At 41.1% G+C, this 20,065-nt stretch overlaps 1 protein-coding gene across 2 annotated transcripts in view; it reads right to left on the bottom strand.

Annotated features, from left to right (window-relative positions):
* Positions 1-19,599, bottom strand: part of DPH1 (diphthamide biosynthesis 1) — a 67,313-nt gene extending 47,714 nt beyond the window's left edge. The window contains exons 1-3 of one of the 2 annotated variants that reach the window (XM_053457103.1): positions 19,472-19,599; positions 13,991-14,143; positions 11,473-11,536 (exon numbers count right to left, since the gene is read on the bottom strand). In XM_053457103.1, the coding sequence (XP_053313078.1) occupies positions 11,473-11,536; positions 13,991-14,143; positions 19,472-19,562 (308 nt within the window). In that variant the 5' untranslated portion in view covers positions 19,563-19,599. Of the gene's footprint in view, positions 1-11,472; positions 11,537-13,990; positions 14,147-19,471 lie in introns of both variants that reach the window. The other variant, XM_053457102.1, reaches the window with a different exon arrangement.
* Between the last annotated feature and the right edge of the window lie 466 nt (positions 19,600-20,065).

The following is a 20,065-nucleotide window of genomic DNA, read 5'->3' on the forward strand; positions in this document are numbered from 1 at the left end:
TTTTGTAGCCACACCAGCTTCTACAGTTTATTAGTTGCTGTGGAAGGATAAATAATAAATATCCCTTTTCATGTGTTATTCTGGGATTCGGAGAAGGCAGGGCACAATACAGGCCCTTTACACCACCGCAACAGAAAGAATTGCACTACAGGCCTAAGAGGCTGTCTGAAGCTCTGAATAAACAGACCTCCGGGATTCCGGCACGCTATCTTAAGGCAGCTTTTGTATTAATTAAATCAGTGTGTGTTTCTGTGTATCAGACTTACTTCCCTCTTTCAGTCAACGAGGAGGGGAGGGGATTTGTGAATATTTTATAGAAAATTCATAAGCGTAACAGGAATAAATATTACAACAAGAACGGGGGTGTTATTTAAGGAGAGAAGGCGATGGAGGGTAAAAAAAAAAAAAAAGGAGAAGTGAGAGAGTGGAATAAAACATCAGGGCTCTGGGAATCGGCTTTCTTCCAGGATAACATTGCTGAATTGTAATCAGAAGCTGGAAGGAGTAAACTGCCATAGCAAGCACTACTGGCTGAATGCCCTCACCCCCCCCCGCGCATTATAGTAAAAATAACTGTGCACTGGCCCAATACATACACTATATGACCAAAGGTATGTGGACACCTGACCATGAGGTTGTTGGGCATTCAATTTCAAAACCATGGCTAACTGCCTACACTCTTCTGGAAACGCTTTCCACAAGATTTTGGACAAATGTTAGCCAAAACAGCATTTGCGAGGTCAGGCACTGATGTTGGGCGAGAAGTCCCACTCATATAAGACGACTTTTTAACCCATGAAAATCTTCTAAAAAGTCGGGGGTCGTCTTATACGCCAGGTACTTACCGAGCCGGAGAATCACGATTCCCCACGAAGCCACGTATCTCTAGGGGAGGGGCGAGAGGAGAAGCCACCTCCCCTGGGCCGGTCTTCAGGGCCGCGCCGAGGTAGGTGCAAGATTGTGATCTCCCCAACTAGCCCTGATCAGCGGGCGCTCGATGAGCAGGGCTGGTTGGGGAGATCACGACCTCCCTCTAACTAGCCCAACATTAGGGAGCTCCATAATCACTACAGGCATATGTTAGTAGGTGTAGAGATATATATATATTATATATGTGTGTGTGTGTAAGGGCAGTGTATGTGTATATGTGTGTTTGTAAGCTGGTGTGTACGTGTATATGTGTGTAAAGGAAGGGTTGTGCGAGGGCAGTGTATGTCTATACATGTGTGTGTGGACAGGCGTATGTTAGGGAGAGCCGACCCACCCAATCCAAGCAGGCTTTGTATACAACAACCAGCCAATCACCGGCAAGTTACATCGCTTGCCGTGATTGGCTGGTTGTTGTATACTCGGTAGAGGGGTAGTCTTACACGGTGAGTATAGCCCAAACTCTATATTTTAACTGGAAAAGTTGGGGGTCGTCTTATACGCCGGAAAATACGGTACCTTTAAATCTGGGCTCCTTTTTTTTTCTTTTTAACAAAATAAAAATCAAACTGTTGCAGATAACACTGAATGCTGCAAAGTTGAAACAATGTCAATTCCAATAAGTGGCGTGGCGTTATAATCACCGGTGTGGATATTTAAAGCTGATAAGAGCCGGCGTTCACATACAAGAACAAATACACAGCGGTGATGGAGTTAACGATACGGTAAAATGGAATCTCTTAAAACAATACATTACGTTTCTTTAGATCCTGCCTGAATAACTACCAGGAAAAAAAAAGGTCTGAGATTATAATGCTCAACCATTTTACTATGTCAACTACCGCTGAAACTGCAGGTGATAAAAAGACATTTCTGTTTAAAGAAAGGAAGGTAAAAATTGATGAGAAGTATTTGAAAATCATCTTGCTTCCCAGATTGTTCAGCACCATCAGGTGCCAGCAGGATACACCGGAAACATTAATAATATCTCAGACATGTATTTCACAAACGAACCATACCTCCTGCTTGTTCTATAGAGGGGCAGGTGGTGCTCCAAACGCACTACAAAAACACCATCATGCTTAGCCGAGCTGCTACGTATGACAAATGCCATTAATGCCGTTTCTAGTGATAATAAATCCCATCAGGCACAGCCAAGCAGCTTAACACAATGTCTGTACTGCTGTGAATAACAATTCCCAGGAGGCACAGTCATGATGCTCTGCAGACAGATAGCATTAAGCTTGGGCAGATAACCAAGATGGTGCTTACAGGCGGTCGGCTTTTCTAAACTCATCCACATATTCCGGGAAGCAACCAGTTTGCGTTTATCTGCGCAAAGGGTAACGTCATTAAATGCTACAACAACATTTACAGCAAGATGACCCGTACAACGTAATACATTCAATAACCACCTGTGTGTGCACATGGTAGCTGTGTGATGGCCACCTTGCAAATTAATATTGGATTCTGTAGCGTCCATCCATGCACATTAGTCCCTGCCGTGCAGGAGATGGGTTTGGCTGAACACGTCTTGTCACGCGACGTACTGCCTGGTTCTGCAAGCATTCCGAGATGTTCCGCTACTAGGCTCTGCACATGCATGCGCAGAAAGAGCTCTCGCCGAGTCCCCACCTTTGGATCTTCTCAGAGGCGAGGGTTAATAAATACATATTAAATTAGTGGAGTGTCTCTTAAACAAATTAAAGTGCTGTTAATAATCTATTATCAGAAATCCACTGATCTTTTGCTCAATATCCCGTATCTAGGAATTATTAATTTAGGGTTTAGTGTAAATTCTTAAAAAAAAATAATTCAAAGTTCTATGCATCCCCGAGCTTACTAGAGTACAGTGATACTGTCAAGGAGGAAGAGCCAATGGACCTGATGATTATTACAGCTAGGTTAATTGCATGATGATTAGAGGCTTCTGAAAGCCTGGCCTGTTTGCCGCCTTCAAGGGCCAAGACTGTTTGGCCCCGCTTTAGTGCTCTGACCTCATTTGCAATCCAAGAATGCATCATACATATTAAAATTGTATAGTTGGTTGAATATATTTTATAAAAAAGAAAAAGTGCCTGGGTCCATTGAATTCATTCAAACCACTGCTCAATGCGCAAGAATGAAAAGCCAATTTTTTTTTATATTACAACCACAGTCATGTTAGGGAAACCCTCGATCACAACCCATCAGTTAGATTCTATAATGCGTGATAATATTTCTCACAGTCTGATCAGAGAAAAAGTAATTAATTAATGGAGAGAAATTAATCTCAGTAATAGAATCCCACTAACGGTTTCCAACAGTCCTGTGGAAACGGTCACAAGTTAATTAACGGAAACATATTAGAACAAACTGTTTTGGCATTTTTATCTGGCAAAATACACATCAATAAAATGCGCATGGTTAGCCAACGGTAGGCAAAGTAACACCGGGGTGGCATAGAAAGTAACCCCCTACAACCTGGCAGCTGGGGGGCATTCTCATCACGTGCACAGACTGAGCTGGGTGAAGAAGGCCACGCGAGACGCAGCTAAACTAAGATTTCATATTAACACAGAGCTATAAATATTAATGGCGGATCCAGGCAGCCACTAACGAGGCCAGGAACACTCCGCTGTCTGTCTAACCCTCTCACCTAATGCAATTTAATCCAGTCCCTGAAGATTTACCAGGAGTGGATGAGAGCGAGAGGGGAAAATCATATATATATATATTTTTTTTTTTTTTCTTTGCTTGTATTGTTTTGCCAACTCCACCGAGCCAAGAACAAAACTGAAATTCCAACGCCCGAGGAAGGTCAAACTGTTTTCAGCACCTCGCTTTTACTCTCCCTCCTGAACATGTCTATTCACAGGAGCAGCTGTCAGGAACGTCTTTCCTCTCACTTACAATGCCAATTGCACATATTTTACACAGTAATTTTTCGTTATTAAAACACCACCGATACGCGAGATACACGCTCGTCTCACCCACATAGATTACACAGTTGTCGGGCTGTCGGTTCGTACCTCCGTGGATGCCAGGGACTGTCTGTCTTCCATTCAATAGCAATTTTTTATTCAACACCTATAACACCAGTATATAGACCGCAAGGTATACAGACAGATCTGCGTGTTATTAGTAATAGTACGAGTGCCTGGAAATACGATACTGTAAGTGTAGGAAATAGAAATAATAGAATAGCCGCAAGAGAACTGTAGCTTATTAATTATGATTAATCAATACATTCACCATAGTAATACTAGCAGGATTCTGACTCATCCAACTCACCACCCCCCATATAATTTCTTCAGAGATTTACGCTGATAAATTAAATAGCCCACCGGGTTGGGGCACAATCAAAAATCCAAACAGAATTTTGCCCTGTTTCTATTAACTGGTTCTACCTTATATTCATCATCCTCAGTCAGCATACTGCAGGACGACATCTTATAAGAGCTTTGGAAAATGCTTTTTTTTTTTTTTTTAAAGAACCTAACTATTCCAGTACTGAGAACTACTGCCTAGAACACGTAAATGGACTATCATTAGAATTACCACCACCTTCAAACATCCTTTTATTAAGACTTAAACTAGCTGATGTAAAATATCAGCCAAAGCCAGATCCCACGAGTGACCTGGTCTGAAGGTAGGAGATATCGTCATAGGGTTCATTAACGAAGATGCGAGTTTACAGAAAACATTTCAATTCATTGACTTTACCGTGGATTGTGAAGGGTTATCCATCATTCTCCTGCAACAGGTACCATCGTGGTGCACAACCAGTAAAAGAGGATTTATTTTTTTAAGGTAGGTTCCCCAATTTCGTTATACAAGGCCAACTCATCCCTTTCTGTACAAGACGCTTACCAGGGTTGGTCCTTCTTAAGTATAATTAAGAGAGTGCAAACTCTTCATCTTTACTCATCTGAAAACCCGCAGTCCAACATTCTTTAATTTGAAGTAAGTGGTTAGTGTAGGAAAATCACCATGATTACTCTGGAAGTGTCCATTTAAATGAGTTTAGGCATTGAGAGAAGGTTCTAACTACATTATATTGCATTGCAGATCATGCCCCCCCCCTCTCATAACAAACATGACAGGTGCAACATCATCTTTTGGAACAACATACAACCGGTATGGAAGAGCATGACCATTCGTAACTTTCTGCAGGAAATGATTTAGTATTTTATTTGTCTCGTACACTGCTTATAGGGTTATGATGCATTGACAAAAAGATTTCGACAGAAGTAGAGTTTGATTCTATACATAAATGGCTACCGCTTCTAGAATTCAGTGCTTCTAGAGATTGCCTAGAAACAAAACAATAACAGAGTGTAGCCAGCAATAATTTCCTTTTGTACCTGAAATGCCTCAGTCTCACCACTGTACGAGGAGACAGCACAATACTGCGCATGGTACATGAACCAATTTGCAAAGGACACAAGGAGACTTCTAGGAGGGAGAGAGGAGACCTAAGGCCAGGTAGCTGACATTCCGATTCTGTCACCAGCTCTGTCTGAAGGTTCCATTCAGATAAAAGGAGCTGTAATCTGCAGCCTTTGAAGTTTGAGACATGAAAGCGGCTCCTGCTCATCCACAGGAAGGAATGCTCTTACGCTTCTTAAAGGCACAGGCAGGGGTCCCATAATCGGCTTCATCCCCTGGCCTTCTATTGCTCCCCCCCCACTCCTTTCACTCATCAAGCAATGGGCAGTGACATGGGACATTTGCCGTGTGAACCTCCTGCCATGGTTACGCGATCTCCCCGCAGACTATTTTGTGCTGTCAGCACGTTAGCAGGTCTGACTCTCATGCTGGGTGCAGCGATGACTATCGAAGGCTTTGACCTTTCAAAAACCCACAGTGGGCCAGACGCCAAGTGTGCAATCAGCCTTAGTGGCAGGAATCACTATACAAAGACAACGTCCTCTAGATTGTAAGCTCGTTTGAGCAGGGGCATCCTTACGTCTTGTTATGTTATATACTAGCTGTTTTACGTTCCGTTTACCCATTGTACACCGCTGCAGAACATAATGGCCCTATATAAAACGTCATGTATTTTAGGTCTCCTTTATCTGAGCACTCCTGGGTAGACTTACGTTTTCTCTATGGAAACATTTTAACTTGCTTGGGATTAAAAATGTGCACCTATGCCTCACAGACACACAACTAAGGTATCCGAAGCCAACTTAAAACGAAAGCTAGTAATAAAAGATGTATGAAAGAGCTGCTTCGGGATCACAGGAGAAGAAAAAAAAACAATTAAACCTGGAGACTGTTGGAATTCAGAAGGCTGAACTGGATGAGAATGAAGCATCTCCCACTTCAAAGACAGTATGAAATCACGAATATCTCTTCATCCTATAAACGCTGGTCTCATACTGAGGTGGTTGAATGGGGGGGGGGTGATTTCTCATTTGCTTCTTGCATGCGGATCACATAGTTCATTATGAAATCCTTCAGTAGTTATCTATTTAGGAGAAGAAAATGGATGTAAAATAATATTTGCAGGCCTCGTTAATTATGGCCGCTGTTCTACATTTTCTGTCAGCAGCTTTATAATTTGGCCCTCAAGGCTAACGGGTAGGAATCCACTGCAGAGATCTGGTTTTACTACGATTATTTCTCTTCGCTACGTGTAGCCTTCATACCGCATAGTAGATTAAGGGGTTACTCGAAATCATACTCGCAGGAAAAGGATGTAGAATATGAAGCACCACTAGAATGACAACATCAAGACAAATACAATCCGCCATGCAATACTTAGGGAAACGGCAGGTCATGAATGAACTGGTGGCTTGCAGGGCATACATTTCTTCAGTACAGATTTCATTGACAGCCATGAAACAGGTGCTTCCATACCCCGTGGTGCCATCACTGGAGAGTCTTTGGCATCACCACAAGGCCTATTTCCTGCAGATGTGCTGAACATTTAAACTCAATGGCTTCACTAGGCTTTGGGAAGGACCAACGCTAGTGAGAAGACTGCAAAACTCCCAGTTTAGCGAAATCCCCTACATAATTTGGTGCAAGTCAAGGATAAAGCCATTTCACTACTGCATCCGACACTGAACATCCTAGGCTCGTCAGTCACTTAGAGAACTGACAGGTTAAGCTCTACAAATGACTTGCGTGTTATTCAACAGTCAACAAGTCTTCTAACCACTAAGACTATACCTATTACCACTTACTACTTTCTTATGTTCCTCTTAGAAGTTTTTGGCCTTTGAGATATGCAGCATCATCGTCAGGATAATCACACAATAAGCAATGTGAAACATTGTATTTTATTGTGTAATAATGCTGTAGAGTAGTTGTCAAAGCTGCAATAACCCTATGTTCATCATTAGACAAGGACGTTATCTTATAGTTGTTAAAATAGTGATCAAGCTTAGATCTCTTAAAACTTACAAATTTCCTGCTGGATGCTTTTTGGAACCAACATAATCTTCTGCTACTGTACTTATCGGTGGAATTAATACTAGCTTGTACCAGCCTTGCATGAATGGAATTAGGTTTGAAGAGAAACGCTAAAAGCCTCCAGCAAACTGCCCTATACATGTTCTGGTGGCATCTGGGAAGATGCTCTCTTGAATCCAAGCCACCCACGTGTCCTACTGATAGTAGAATAAAAAAAGTAGACGGTTGGTTTGCCAAAGGGCTTACTACATAAGGGCAAGCGACGAGAGCGTGTGTGCTGTCAGTCTGCTCCATCAGCTGTAGATGCGGCTTATCTTCCTTTCACATGCAGCGTTTTCATGTAAAATAAATGCACTCCCAGCACACGATGATAATTGACAGACAGCCCCGTGCCACCCCAGACACAACAGCTGTTAAGTAATATTATATCACTTAGAGATGCATTGCATTCCTACACTAATGTAAACCCAGGGTTCACAAATATAAAAGAACCACGAGACTCCTAACTCCCCAGCTGTTTCTGTCTTACAACTCCTATTGCTCTCAGCCAGTTAATGTGAGCCAGTAGTGACGTCCGAGAAAGGAAGCTGCTTAAAGAAGCAATAGGACGAACCAAGCGACTAATGAGTTCACCCCACTTGATGCAAGCTTGTAATTATATATATTTTCATAGCAGAAATATCTAATGGAGTTATTACACTTTATTTATACAAGATGAAGACGTGCTACATCCCATTTATAAAGTTATTTACCTAGAGATACAATGTGTAGCAGCTCCCACTAGAGCTTAGAATATATGCACTCATAAGCCTTATATTATAGTTAGATATTGTAATCAGGTCTACCTGTTGCCAGAGAGCGGTGTTGGGAATAGCTTTGAAATATTTGCATTTCCGGGAAAGAAGTTCCTGGAGGTGAGTTTCGGGATATACAATTCTAGATATGCAAGAAAGAATCCATAATAATTACAGGGCTCGCACAAATGGTCAGTAATAGAGAACCAGTGAAGAGTGAAAAGCAGAAAAACCAAGCAACGGGTAAAAAATAATCAAAAAAAGCAATATGCCAAAAATACTCAAGACTACTAAATAGGGAATGAGGAATTAATTGCCAATATTGCGCAGATTATTACATAATTACAAGAACGTGAATATTTCTAACATTTTGGTGGCGGATATCATCTGTGCAATTTGTTTTGTACACCAACCACACTTAAGTGTACTTGTGGTGAGCCAGACCACAATGAATGAATGGAGTGGGTGTTTAGGGGCAGAAATGTGACAGGCAGGCTGTTGGGGGGGGCAGAGGTGGCACAGGCAGGCTGTGGGGGGGCAGAGGCCTACTACGTCAATGTCTGGCTTAGTATATAGTGATGGGGGTTATGCTGCACTACCCTCAATGTCTGGTTCAGTGTATAGAGATGGGAGTTATGCTGTACCACCTTTAATGTATGGCTCAGTATATAGTGATGGAAGTTATGCTGTACTATATCTGTTCAGTAAATGTTATTTATTTTACTGTATTTAATTTATAATGGATTTTTTTTCAGATTTCTAGTTTTTCTCCAGGTGACTGTTTACAGATTGGTGAAAAATATTTTTGCTGGTGTCTCTACATTTTAAAGTGTCGGGGTGCCACACAGAATCCGCCCCGGGGCCAAATACTCTAAGTACACTCCTGAACTAACTAGATCGAGATTGAGAGCCCCTCAAACCAACTTGCAGGGGGCCCCAACATTTTGTGCTACGCCTCTGCATAAGAAGCACCCTGGCATTTTTCACACATCATTTTGGGCTTGGACCGTGGATTCTATAATGGTGGAATTCGCCATTTAAACAAGGGCTTAGAACCGGGGAAAATAAAGATATGTAGAATGCTGAAAATATCACGTTAATCATATAGCAGCTTCTACAGAAGGTGGAATGGAGTAACTATGCCACATAGAAGTAACTTTGTAACGCATCAAGGCTGCTCTAAAGCCACCCGCCAACTCATAGAAACCACGGACGTGACAAAAAGAACAAAAATGATTTGCGGAGGCAGACATTTAAGTGTGACACGTAGGAAATGCATACTGGATGTTATTTTTCTCTCTGCGACTTTGGGGTTTTAAATACAAAATTGCAGTGATTTAGCCACTAAATGGATGTTTGGTGTATTCACTTCAAAATATATTTACGAGTGGGAGTGAATTGTAAATTTAATCTGTTGCTAGCCAGGAAACCAGAGCGCACAGTGACGGCAAGATGTTTGTAAATAAGGTCTAGAATAAGGAGAGGTGAGCGTGTGTGCTGTGACTGTCGAAAAAAGGAAATTAAGAAAACACAAGTTCAGGACTCCGACTGAAGAATGTGCCGTAATGCTCTACACCTGAGCCAATTCCACCGCCAACAGCTAATGCGAGAACAAACAGCAGTCCATGTCGGACAACGAGTGGAGATTATAAATAGGCAGATCCATTACTGAGAGATAACTCAGACTGACATTAAGTGCTTGTCTGAGCCTACATCCAGAACAGTACAGGGAAGAAAGAGTGGGTGCGTTTAGAAAAAGAGAATAAAAATGGTAATGGATCAGACACGGCACTCGCTCCCCTGTCTTCTCCCAAAACAGATATCCAAAGAGGGACCTCAAAAGCAGGGGCCACTGAAGCAACGAGTCCTTAAACATCTTCTACCATGTTCAATTACTGCTCAATTATAGTATCACACAAACTTTAGCAGATCTGTCATTTAAAACCATTTTGGAAGGTTTTATTATATAAAAAAATAAACGCAAAAACCTTTGAGTTTTTTTTGTTATTGCTTACTTTTGTGTCACATGACAGTTAAGCATTCCCTGCGGAATTCAATATTACAAAGCAGCAAAGATTTGTGTCAAGCGGCTTTTACTAGAACACAAGTAGAAAAGGCGTGTGCCGCTATTAGTGGTCTTATACTTAGGGTGTAGTTCTGTTTTTACGAAGGGTAAATGAGTGGGGGGGGTAGATTAAAATGTCCATACATCTTCATCAATTGGATAAATATTCCAGAATATGAAACCACTCTTGGCTGTGAATTTGTCAATCTCCCTGTTCTATGCTAACGGGAAACTATGAGTCATTGAATTAAAAATTACACAAGAAATTGTACCTGGCAACACATAGAAGGCATTGTTTGCGATGACACAAGGTTCTGCCACATTTAGCTAGGTGCGTTGCGCTCAATAAAAATACATCTTGGCATTACATCAAATAATTGGTCTAGGAGGCAAAGTATAATGGCGGCTCACTGATCTTTGATTTAATATAGATTACAACGCCGAGGACACGTTTATACTCCACTACAGTTCACAGCACATTGTTATTGCATCTACTGCACTTATCACATGCACGTATAATACAGATGGTATAAACTTCTTCATTGGTCCAATGTAGTCCTTAACGCAACAATAGGTCTGCAAATAATTACCATTAAAAAGGTTTGGAGGGATCCACGATGCAGAAAGAAACTGCACCGTCTAGATTTGTATTCTATTAAAAATCAAAAAGCCCCTTTTGAGTAACAGGTTTGTGGAGTATGTTCCAGGTATATATATATATATATATATATATATATATATATATATATATATATATATATATATATATATATATATATATATATATATACACACACACACACACACACACACACACACACTTGTTAAACCTACTGGGGTACATTAGGTGAAAGGTAAAGCAATTCTTTATTATGCGCATAATCCAAAAAAGATTTGGGGGGGGAATCTTAAACCTCGGTATGTTTATAACGAGTATAACCTAGAATATACCTGCATTTAAAGGTAATTGGGCTAATTTAATTCTTGGCCGATGGATTCTATCTAAGCGTACTGCAGTAATACACACTAAGTACGCACATTAGGCATACAGAAATAACAGCATGCTGGCTGAGTACTGAGACGCACCAGCAGGCAAAAGAAGGTTTTTACCTCTGCATATCATTCTGGGAGTCATGGTGTGATTGCCACAAGCATCTATTTACAAACAGATTAGAGAGAGAGCTTTTTGTCTGTGTGCTTACAGGAATATATAAGCTGCTTGAGAGCACGGTAATTTGGGGGAAAGTATTGTGCAAACAGTCCAACCGCAGATAGCCTTACCTCTCTATGATATCAGCTATGGTGCAGGCAAACATCAGAAGACCTTCTGGCATCTGCAAAGCAACTGTAAGAAAACAAAACATGAGACAGGAACAAACCCAAAACCACAAAGCACTGCTTGCATTGTGTTTCTCGTGTTGAGAATATAAATCCAAACTACCAAAGTCCTCTGGAACAATAAACAGTTTTCTTTCTACAGTGCTGTACACAGAAATTTAGTTAAGTTGGCCAAAAATTGGATTTTATTTGATTTTGTTCCAATAAATTTCCATTATCTGCAGACTGCAAGGTCACAGATGTGACATTTTGGGTGCAGGGTGATCCCAATACTAGACTGAGAAGGTTCCTTAAGGCAATACTAACTAAGTCACGCTTCTCTAATGAAGTCCTTTTCTCCATGGACTTTGAAGAGTTGAATGGTCCCTCTGTGTGATTATGACTAGGGCGTTCTATTATTTTTTAAACAACAGTAACACACAAGGGCAGGGTGTTTGGTAACTGACTTGATGATATGAAGAGAACATCGGACCCGGTGGAGACAATATGGCTCAACGCTGAAGAAAAAAGCGAGGAGAGAAAACTGAAATAAACTAATCAAAAAAAAGGGGGGGGGTTTACTCGAAGAAGGAAATTATTGAAATTTCAGAACTGTATTTCAGCCCTGTCCCAAAAGCTATGTCATACAATCAGTTATGTGTTTCAAAAAGGTAAATTATCTTAAAGTACAAAGTTGAAGAAAAAAAAAATTATATACCGTATTTGCTCGATTATAAGACGACCCCGATTATAAGACGACCCCCCAAAATCAAAATATTAATTTAGGAAAAAAACAAAAAGCCTGAATATAAGACGACCCTATAGGAAAAAAAGTTTTACCAGTAAATATTAATTCATGTAAATATATTTTTTAAATTTCCTTTTATTTGCCAACCTGCCCCCCCCAGTTATGCCACTCTGCCCCCAGAAATGCTTTATACCCCCCCTATTTGCCACTCTGCCCCATGATATGCCTTATACCCCTATATGCCACTCTGGCATATAGGGGGTTAAAAGGCATATCATGGGGCTGAGTGGCATATAGGGGGTTAAAATGCATTTCTGGAGGTATATATGCATATCATGGGGCTGAGTGGCATATAGGGGGTTAAAATGCATTTCTGGAGGTCCAGAAATGCATTTTAACCCCCTATATGCCACTCAGCCCCATGATATGCCTTTTAACCCAGCATGTACTGGCTGCCTTGGCTTGATAGGAGTGTGATTGCTGCTAACAGCAATCACACTCCTATCAAGCCAAGGCAGCCAGTACATGCTGGAACCTTGGGATGATAGTAGTGGGATTACAGCCTCCCTATGCCATGCTACAACCCCCACCCCCCTTACACATCCATGCTATCACACACAAACACACATTCACAAACATTTAAATACTCATTAATTCCATTAATCACACATACTTCACACATTAATCACACATACTTACCCAAAAACCCTCCCCCACCCCCTTACCTGAACTGCAGATCTCTCACTCGAAGACTTCTGCAGGGGACCGGCTGTACCAGCAACTTCTCTGGCCCCGCCCCCAGAGGAGGGAGGGGGAGATAGAGTTCTGTGAGGAAGCTACAAGCTTCCTGTCCTCCTGCTTCTAACGGAAGAGACGCTGCTCGCGACCGGTAAGCAGCATGGCCCCAGCCATTTTTTTGGGGTCTGATTAGAAGACGACCCCGATTATAAGACGAGGGGTATTTTTCAGAGCATTTGCTCTGGAAAAAACCTCGTCTTATAATCGAGCAAATACGGTATGTTATACAACATATATATTACACAAGTACTATAGAGATGTGAGCAAAGAACATAAAAAATTACGAGGCTTTGCAAATATGACATTCGGTCACTGGAAACACATACAACACACACATTTTGCTGACAGAGGAAATGTAATGTGAAGAAAAAAAAAAAGTAAATGTGAAAGAGAAGCTTAAATCATATAAACAGCTTAAAAAAGTGACACAGGCTGTGAGTTGAGACACAGACAGCTTAGGAAAGCAAACATAAGTTTATTGTATAGACAAATATAGCTTTACATCCGAGACCAACAGAGAGGAGACGCAGGAGAGGAAATGATTAGAGAGGAAGGGGAAGCGCATGCAGGACATTGAGAGCCAAGCACAACTAATGGGATTAGAGGCAATGAAAGCGAGAGATCAGACACAAACATTACGATCAAGACACAAACATTACGATCAAGACACACGGTACACAAGGGTGAGTAAATTATCCTATCAGAATGTGTCAGTCAACAGTGTTCTGGTACCTCATTATTTTACCACTCCAGGTGTCTCAAGCACAGAACTTTGGTAAAACGACTACTGCATGTTTGTCATCGAGCTAAGCGTTATGGGGGGGTTGAAAGGCATCTCACATTTCCAAAGGCCAAAGAACGGTGTCGTCAGCGTCAATACTCAATATCATGCGGAGTGAGGCATTATACAATTGAAAACGAGAAAGGGAAATCTACCTGTTTTGGCCGAAGCTTGCTGGATCCTCCAGATGGTCTTCTGAATCTCAAAGTTATAGTTTTGAGGGAGTACCGACATGGCTTCCAACAACAACGGATTCTGAGAGATCTCATCTGGGATTTGGTTGGCCACACGACGAATGGGTGGCCGACCTACAGGACGCGAAAGAAAACACACATGCTAAATATGAGTGCCAACCATCACAAGCATCTTGAATTTTGCCACAAACAAGCAGCGATGTCAGATTTGGAGAACTCTAATTGATACTTAATATGCCATTAAAACAGTATTAAAAACAACATTTTAAAAAGAATGTGCTGCGGTACCCATCCGGAATATGACTAATATGCAGATTAGCAAATCCGAGGAGATGTTATTATACCTGCTCAAATTATAAATGAAGGAGTATCTGTAGCCCCCAAATCAATGCGGTAAGAAGAAAAAATTCAATTAACTCTCTTGGGGGGGGGCATACAATGAAAGAGCAAATGGGAAATACACACCAAGTTCATATGAGAAGAAAGTATTTTTAGCATTCAGCCCATACCAGGCAAAATGCTCCCCCCACACCTGACGTTCCGAACATTTGCTTAATAATTATGTTCATCTCGTCCCAGAAACTGTCAATAACTCAAAATGAGAGGAGGCCCAACGTCTGATTATATCACAAACAATATGCAAAGACCCCCAGAGCACAATTCCAACAAACTAATATTGAGGCAGCAAAACAACATTACCTCCAAAGCAAAATCTGCATAATTAATTTCACTATTGTACAAAATGAATTTAAACAAATGAATTTGGTGGGGGGGGGGTGTCGGAGGCAGCTGTCAGATGGGACTTGCAAAGCTACAATTAAAAGCTTGAGATCCTAATTAATTAACCCCTTATCTACTGTAGAGGCCTGAAGCAAATCTCAATTGGGCAAGAGCCACGAGTACTCATTGCGGGAGTATTCTTCCATTCCAACAGTCGCTTCTAGACTCTAGACTCAGTGTAGAGGTTTAACGTCTTTTCCTTCTGCCGTCTTACTAAACATCCATTTATGTACTTACCGTCCAAGGATGTTTAATCCTCTTAGCAGAGTTATTATATTGCTATTTCGTGACACCAGATCCAGCCGTAATGAGATCCTTATACTGGAAGTGTAGGATAGAGGGGTTTCCCTGTATTTGTAGCATAAACACTAATAGAAATTGAGTCCGTGTCCCCCCGAAGCCTCGGTAAGGTGATATGGTCTGAATATCCTTTTTTGCAATGTCAATTCCCTACTCAGTCGTGACTGTTCCAGGCTAAAGAGCACTAAACCAGAGATTTTCAAAATACCTCCCGGAGGGCGTCCAGCCAAACAGAGGCTTTCGAAATTAGCAATGCGTTGGTAAACACATATTTTTGTCTAATTTACATACGAGTCCGCGGTTCACTGGGTGTCAGAATTGGATCAGTTGATATATTTTAATTACAGTTTCACATATGAGAAAGGGAGACGCACATAGCCCACCACGGTGAAAAATGAAGCAAAATAAAATGCTTAAGAGAAAGGCTCCATCTATGAGAGTAAAAAAAAAAAGGGAGGAAAAATAACGAGAAACAAAAAACGAACAAGAAGGGAGGATCACATTACACATTATGTAAATCTAGTGCAATATAACAAGAAATGCACTAAAACCTGCCACTCAGATTTCAGCATTATAAATAATAACATCCTGGATAGACCAGGCAGAGCTCGTTGACGTCGGGAAGCGTCATCTCCTGAGAATGTCTATCTGGGGCGCTACTAAGTCATGGGATAATATTAGAGGTTTTAGCAGATGAGGCTCCGCCAGCCTAGACATCTCTGACAAATACGAGATAAAAGCTGTTCAGAATGGCAGAAACCCGTTACGCATCCATGTTTCTAAACTCAACATTTTTCTTTCCAACCAACATCTTCCGTTGTCGTTATATTATTCAGAACCTAAATAGGCTGTGAAAACAAAGAAAGTCATTTCTAACGGTGCTTTAAACCAAGTCACATTTTGAGGACACTGACTTTTCATTAATCTTCAAAACCAATAGCATCTACTATTCAGCCGCTGATTTGGATAATTCTGAGAGCGTGCGCTAAAAGGGATTTGACTCCCACTGGGAGAAAAGGTGCTATATAAGTACTAGTTGTTTTATAAATACTAGTTGTTACCATGTCAGCACCTAACACAGAACACATACGATATTGAGAACCAATGCTTTATGATCCTATACAGAAGGAGGTAAGCAATTATGGTGGCGGTTATACTATGGCTGCTGGAGGTCGTGCTCTGTTCCTACCTTCCTGAAGTCTGGCTGGTCTGACCACAGACCTGTTCTCCCCACTATCCTTGTTGAGATAATAAGAGCCCAAACCAAACAAAACCTTAAAGGATAATAAGGGTTTACTCACTAGCCATGAGTTCTGAATCTGATCTCACCAAGTTATTGGGTTGTTGAGCTTAAATCACAAACTCTTATTTCAGTGAATAAATCTTACTGGGGTTTATTCACTAAAGAAATACTTGAAAGGAGAATTGTGTTTCAGCTCTTTGACTTCACTATACATTACGAAGGTCCAGCCACAGTAAGCAGGAGAACCTTTGGTGACCTTGAATAACGTATAGTCAACTCAGAGTCCTCCAGTCTACTTGCCTATTGCACATTACATTATACAGGGCCAGCTCAGCTGTTCTTTCTGGAGAAGCTTCCTAGTGTTTAATGAACAGACCCGGTAGCTTATAGAGCGTCTTGTGGGTTGGGTGTTCTGCATGAAGACTACATCCCCACACCTGGCTCTGTTGCCTGAATATGAAAATTTGCCTTATGTTTTCCTCGAGTTATCAACAGTTTCTTTTTTTTTACTTCTCAGATCTGTAAAAAAATGCAACAGCTGCAAAAGTCAACACTGAACGCTACTGAAGTGTTGACATTAAAGCATACTGTTGTGTATTTACTAAATCCTATTAATGTATACAGCACCATCAGTTTTAGAAGCAAACGCAATTACTTGTGGATGTTGACATAGTGCTAACTAAGATAATATGGCCCATTAACACTGAATCAATTATACCCAGTTAGTCATCATTTCTGTTCCATCCTCCTGGCTGATGAAGTAAATATGTACCTTTGGCAAAAGATATAAATATATTTTTTCTCTGACATATCCATAACCCATTCTGCCGTATCACAAAAAGCTGCGCACTCTTTTTCTCACAAGAACGAACAGAAGCTAAAGAGAAAAAAAATAACAAAATGTCAGTGTGGTTGCGTATTAGGAAGTATTTAAAGACTTTACACCGACTATGGCTCCTCACTATGTACAGAGTGCTACTTGTGTGCATGACAACTTCATTAGGAAGAGCAACAGCTGTCAGCGAGTGAGATGCGTGGCAAATATATGAAGAAGAGCTTTTCCCGAAGGAGCAATTTACAACCTGTAGAATCAACAATGTGGCCATGTCACTGCATTAAAAACCTCAGTACACCCGCGTGCGCCCTATAAAGCAGGGAATGCAAGTTAAGTGCGCGTGTGTGTATATATATATATATATATATATATATATATATATATATATAATATCTTTGCAAAAATCAGACTCATTGCAAAGATAAATACAGCCGATTGGTCAACAAATGAAACTAAACTTAAGAACCACTTATTCTGAGCTTTGCTAGGTTATACTCGAGAACCAAAATTGTGAGTTTATAGAGAAGGTTGTCAGGAATGAAATCAACAAATTCGACAGTGGAGGGATACAGAGCACAAACAAAAACACACACGCATACATATACATATATATATATATATATAGTAGAAGTATTATTAAACACTCATCTACAGACACCAGACAAGCCAGAAGGCTTGCTTGTTTTTCCCTCAGAAATCTCATGGTGCTGCCACAAAGGATTCTGGGTAGGCAAATGCAAATAAGGTCAACAATAATCACCTTTTAACTCTATATCCACTTTATACATGGATCCCTTGATTTAACTATGCATCATAAAGGGCCAACCAAGCACCTCCTGCAGGAGAATGGGGTTGGACTTTCACAATACATAGGGTTAAATAGTTAAAAACTTATCTTTCCTGGGAACTCGTCTTTCGTGAACAGACACAGAAGAGAGAGAAAATGGAAAGGAGAAGGGAGAGAAAAGAGTGAAAAGAGAGAAAGGAGATAAGAGGTTAAAGAAGGGATGAGAAGAAAGCAAAACGAGTGAGAAAAGGAGGAGAAAAAAAAAGTAGTAGTGAAGAAGAGAGAGAGACAAAAAAAAAAATAAAAAAAAAAAATAAAAAAAAAAAGGAAAACTGGCTGACATCTTCTTACAACAATATTTGCTCTCATACAACTCTGAGTCATCCCCATAGTCAACAAACCTGCAGCACATGCACACCTCGATACCAGAATGAAACGTATACTCCTGTGCTTGGCACATCAACTTTCTCCCACGTCAATGCTGAACATTATCTGTGGCAGCAGGTGCTCCATGCGCAATCCAGGGCTTGTGCCAAGTGCAGAAAACAGCCGCTTTCACTTTTCCAATGGTCACCTAGTCCCTCAACATGGAACTTGGACCCATCTGGCCTCGAGCTTAGTTTTTTCGGGACATACAAAGGTAAACCGGGGACCCTGCATGTAACGCTTTATTCCTGGACAGGTGTCAACCCTATAGTTATGGCTAGCGCACCAACCAATCAACTGCAGGTAAAACTAACAATGTTTAGCTTAAAAGTTTAGTAGAACCTTTTAGATACTTGGAAAAAATAATTCCGATGGATATGGTGCTGTGCGAATGTTATCACAGCTTTACTAACTTTATGACCAACTTCAAAATAGAAATTAATATTGAAACATAGAACACAGAATGTTGCCTTTTCATCATGATTGTTTTTATTTTGCAAAAGAGAGAATAATAAAAAAAAAACACACACAATATACCAGGAAGCATATCCAAGCTCTTGATCTTTGTGTAAGCAGGCTGGGCTTTAGGGGCCTATGCTCCTGCCCAGCTGCCAGATGACATCATAACTAGCAGGAAAGATGCACAGCGATCTACAATGTATACATACTGAACATGCATATGCCATACCGGCACAGACAGCATCCCTGCTCAATGAAACATACTTTCAGAAACTGCAGTCTTACACTCAAGGCTTAATGTATATACAGAGTAATTGCTTAGTGCCCTGTACAGAGCCAACAACAAGCACAATATTTCCAGGTAGTTAAAGGCATCACTACAGCACAGGTGTAACAGGATTAAAACAGCTGGGGTTTCACATGCTGGGCAAAGATCCAAATCTAAAACACACGCAGGAGTACAACGGGGGCATACAATGATCCCACACTGTGCGTGGAACCCAGAACTGTAGGATGTGAGTCAGCCTGACAGAAACATGCCAGAAAGGAGCTTCCTTCAGGAGGTGTGACAGCATCAAGATACCGGCTTACCGGGATGCTTTTTAGGCTCACCTGTCTTTTTCGGTCCGGCAGGTGTTAATGTTCCAGTTACAGGTACCGATCCATCTGCGTCTGGGTCCATTCTTTCCTGAACAGGACCCATTCCAGCAACAACTTCGCCTATAGCCGCCTCTTCCGCCATCGTATATGTCAACCCACGTGCGCCAAAAAAGACAGCGTAAATCCACCGCAGAGTCTCTGAGCAGGGCTGCACGCCGAGCAATCGAGCACAGATGTTGAGCCGAGCCTGCCCCGCGTGGCGTGATTCTTGGTGTAGTCGCCGCGGTACACGCTTCTCTCAGCTCCGGAAACAGTTTTTGATTTAGTAGCAAGATACGTTGTTTATGGACAAACGATGTTGTTATCAATTCACTTGTTTCTTAATGTGATGATTAATTGCGGACAACTATTTGCGGACAAGTCGCTTGTCTACAGAGGATAGTAAATAGCTGCATTGCAATACGCATCACCATAAACCTGTCCTTCTATTCCTTCATACAGATAATAAGATGGTTCGGATTCAGGACCTCGGATTCAGGACCTCAGATTCCTGCGCCTTACATATAGTATATAGGCTCTTATATGGTGATCTTCCATTAGCTGTAA

Source organism: Spea bombifrons, chromosome 2 (genome assembly GCF_027358695.1).
Source record: "Spea bombifrons isolate aSpeBom1 chromosome 2, aSpeBom1.2.pri, whole genome shotgun sequence".
Lineage (NCBI taxonomy): Eukaryota > Metazoa > Chordata > Amphibia > Anura > Pelobatidae > Spea > Spea bombifrons.